The sequence below is a fragment of the Phoenix dactylifera genome, chromosome 8, assembly GCF_051530095.1.
Source record: "Phoenix dactylifera cultivar Ajwa chromosome 8, Ajwa_hap1_PhDact_Kaust_v1.1, whole genome shotgun sequence".
In the NCBI taxonomy this organism is placed as follows: domain Eukaryota; kingdom Viridiplantae; phylum Streptophyta; class Magnoliopsida; order Arecales; family Arecaceae; genus Phoenix; species Phoenix dactylifera.
In genome coordinates this window covers 13,396,073-13,398,290 of record NC_143197.1, presented here as the reverse complement: position 1 = coordinate 13,398,290, position 2,218 = coordinate 13,396,073, and the positions used below count along the sequence as shown (strand labels likewise).

At 36.6% G+C, this 2,218-nt stretch overlaps 1 protein-coding gene across 1 annotated transcript; it reads right to left on the bottom strand.

Annotated features, from left to right (window-relative positions):
- Window positions 1-872: 872 nt before the first annotated feature.
- Window positions 873-2,014, bottom strand: LOC103716672 (major pollen allergen Ole e 10-like). Its single transcript, XM_008804770.5, has 4 exons — window positions 1,906-2,014; window positions 1,578-1,606; window positions 1,142-1,388; window positions 873-1,042 (listed from the first exon to the last, which is right to left on the bottom strand). Exons 1-4 carry the CDS (start codon window positions 1,970-1,972, stop codon window positions 1,017-1,019), a joined length of 369 nt encoding a protein of 122 aa, XP_008802992.4. The 5' UTR covers window positions 1,973-2,014; the 3' UTR covers window positions 873-1,016.
- Between the last annotated feature and the right edge of the window lie 204 nt (window positions 2,015-2,218).

Sequence of the window (2,218 nt, the reverse complement as noted above, 5' to 3'; positions counted from 1 at the left end):
ATCAACAATCAATAGTTATTGCTTGAACGAGCTCTGAGCAGTTTATTATGCAAAATCTTCAAAGCAATTGCACATCTAATGTGTTAAAAAAGAATGCATTCAGAAAACAGTCTTCTTTTTTAGAGGTTATAGTCCTGAAGTATGTCTTAGAAATAGTAATTGAGGAAGAGGAGCCTTTTGGATTAAATATGACGGAGAGGCTAGTTAGAATGTTATTGGATCACATAATGGCACTTATCCTGACATTAATCCATTAATCATCATAAATCTCACTGAAAAAACACATAATTGCCAAAAGCTCAGACTTCAAACTATAGAATAGTATTGAAAATAATAATATGATTTTTTTTTGATTAGTTACAGTAGATGTATCAAATCAGTTGAGCATATGATTTCATGTCTTGAGAACTGGAAAGCCTCACACTGAAGTGATACAATGCTTGCATTACCAGGTTTTCAACAGTTAGGTCTGATGGGCCAACTGAATTGGCAAAATCTCGCAGTTGTACTGAAGTTGTGTCTTGTGATCCCTATTGCACAATCCTCTTGCATAACTATCGATCCTAACGGTGAAACCAGGCAGCCAATACCATTGGTACCTCCAAAAGAGGTAGAAATAATGGTGTTCATTGCTGTAGTATATCACAATATTTAATATTTTTAATGTTCTAACTTCAGAGTCTCATCCCTGTTCTTATGCATTAATTACAAAGGGCACCTTTTTCTTTTCTTGAGGAAATGGTTTCAACCATCTGATAATGTTTTCAGGTCACCTAAAGGTATCATTTCTTCTTTTTGCTTACTTCCCAGTTATGGTCTTGGCAATCCAAGGTCCTGGGAGAAAGATATGGAGATCAAAAATGAAATAACACTTGTTGCTGCTTTAAATTAACCATAACTTTATTTATGTGGCTCATTATTTAGTTTAAGCACAACTACAATAAGAGGACATAATAGAGAAATCATGGACAATTGAACCACATCACCAAACTCCCTGAAGCAGAGCAGAACTTCTATTAATCATACTTGCAGTTTCCATAACCTGCAAAAGACAGCTTCTTTAAGTATCATTACATCAAAAAAAAAAAAGAAAAAAAAAAAGAAAGAAAAGAAGAACAAGCAATTCAGCATCCATACTTACTTGGGTCGCTAAAGCTTGTCAGGCCAGAGCCACCAAAGTCACAGTTCCAGTAGTTCCTCCCATTTGCTTGGTAGTAAAGGTTCATAGCCACTGAAGCGTGTGATATAGTGGTGTCAGGATAGAAGCAAGAACCGCCTATTTGAATAGGGCTGCAGTTGATGTTGTTGCAGGCAAACTGGATGTTATCTTTGAGAGCTAATTCAGTGGTCGAAGGCTTTGCGATACACCAAGTTTTCTGAGATGATAGCTGTACAACAAATCAATAATTGCAGTAGATGTTAATATTTCACCAGTAACATTAAGCTACCTATATGTTTTGCAGAATTTCCTACGAGCTTAAACAGAATTTACGCATTTCTGTACTACAAACTAATCCACCATTAGAAGCATTGAAAAAGAGGAACTCTGAGGTGTTGGGACAGGATCATGGAAGCACCTGGCCATTGACCAACTTCACGGTTCCCCCTGAGAATAATAAAAACATATATAAGCTAACTTTAAATTATAAATAACTGGCAGAATAAACATACCGATTGTCTACTTTGAAGAAGAACAATAATTGTGTAAAACTATAGTGCATGAGTGGAATGGAGGCTTATCTCTACGATATTAAAATCCAAACTACTTACAGAATGAAGAAAAAGACATCTAAGCTAGAACGAGTTTCATCAAAGCAGCCATCAAGATGGCTTGAATATAAATCAGACTCTGAATTGGAAGATCATAAATAATAAAAGTTTACAAACGTTTCAATGAAGTAATACCAAAGATCATGCACAGCAGCAACAGGAGAAGGCAGAAAACAGGTAGAGGCAGCACTGACTTAGCCATTGGGAGAGAACTGGAGGAAGACACAAGTATGAAGTGTGATGGACTGCTGGGTTTCAGACCTTGGGTAGCCATGGTATTTATAACACTCCAGTGGACTGCAGGCTGAGCTGTGGCTGATTTCTGCACTATAATTGTCCTGTTTAGCAACAAAGTTATTCCCTAGTAGGTTATTGCATTAAGAATATGACCCTAGGGTTCATTTTCTCGACTAATCTTTATCTGCGGTATACAGCTATCTCATGTAAA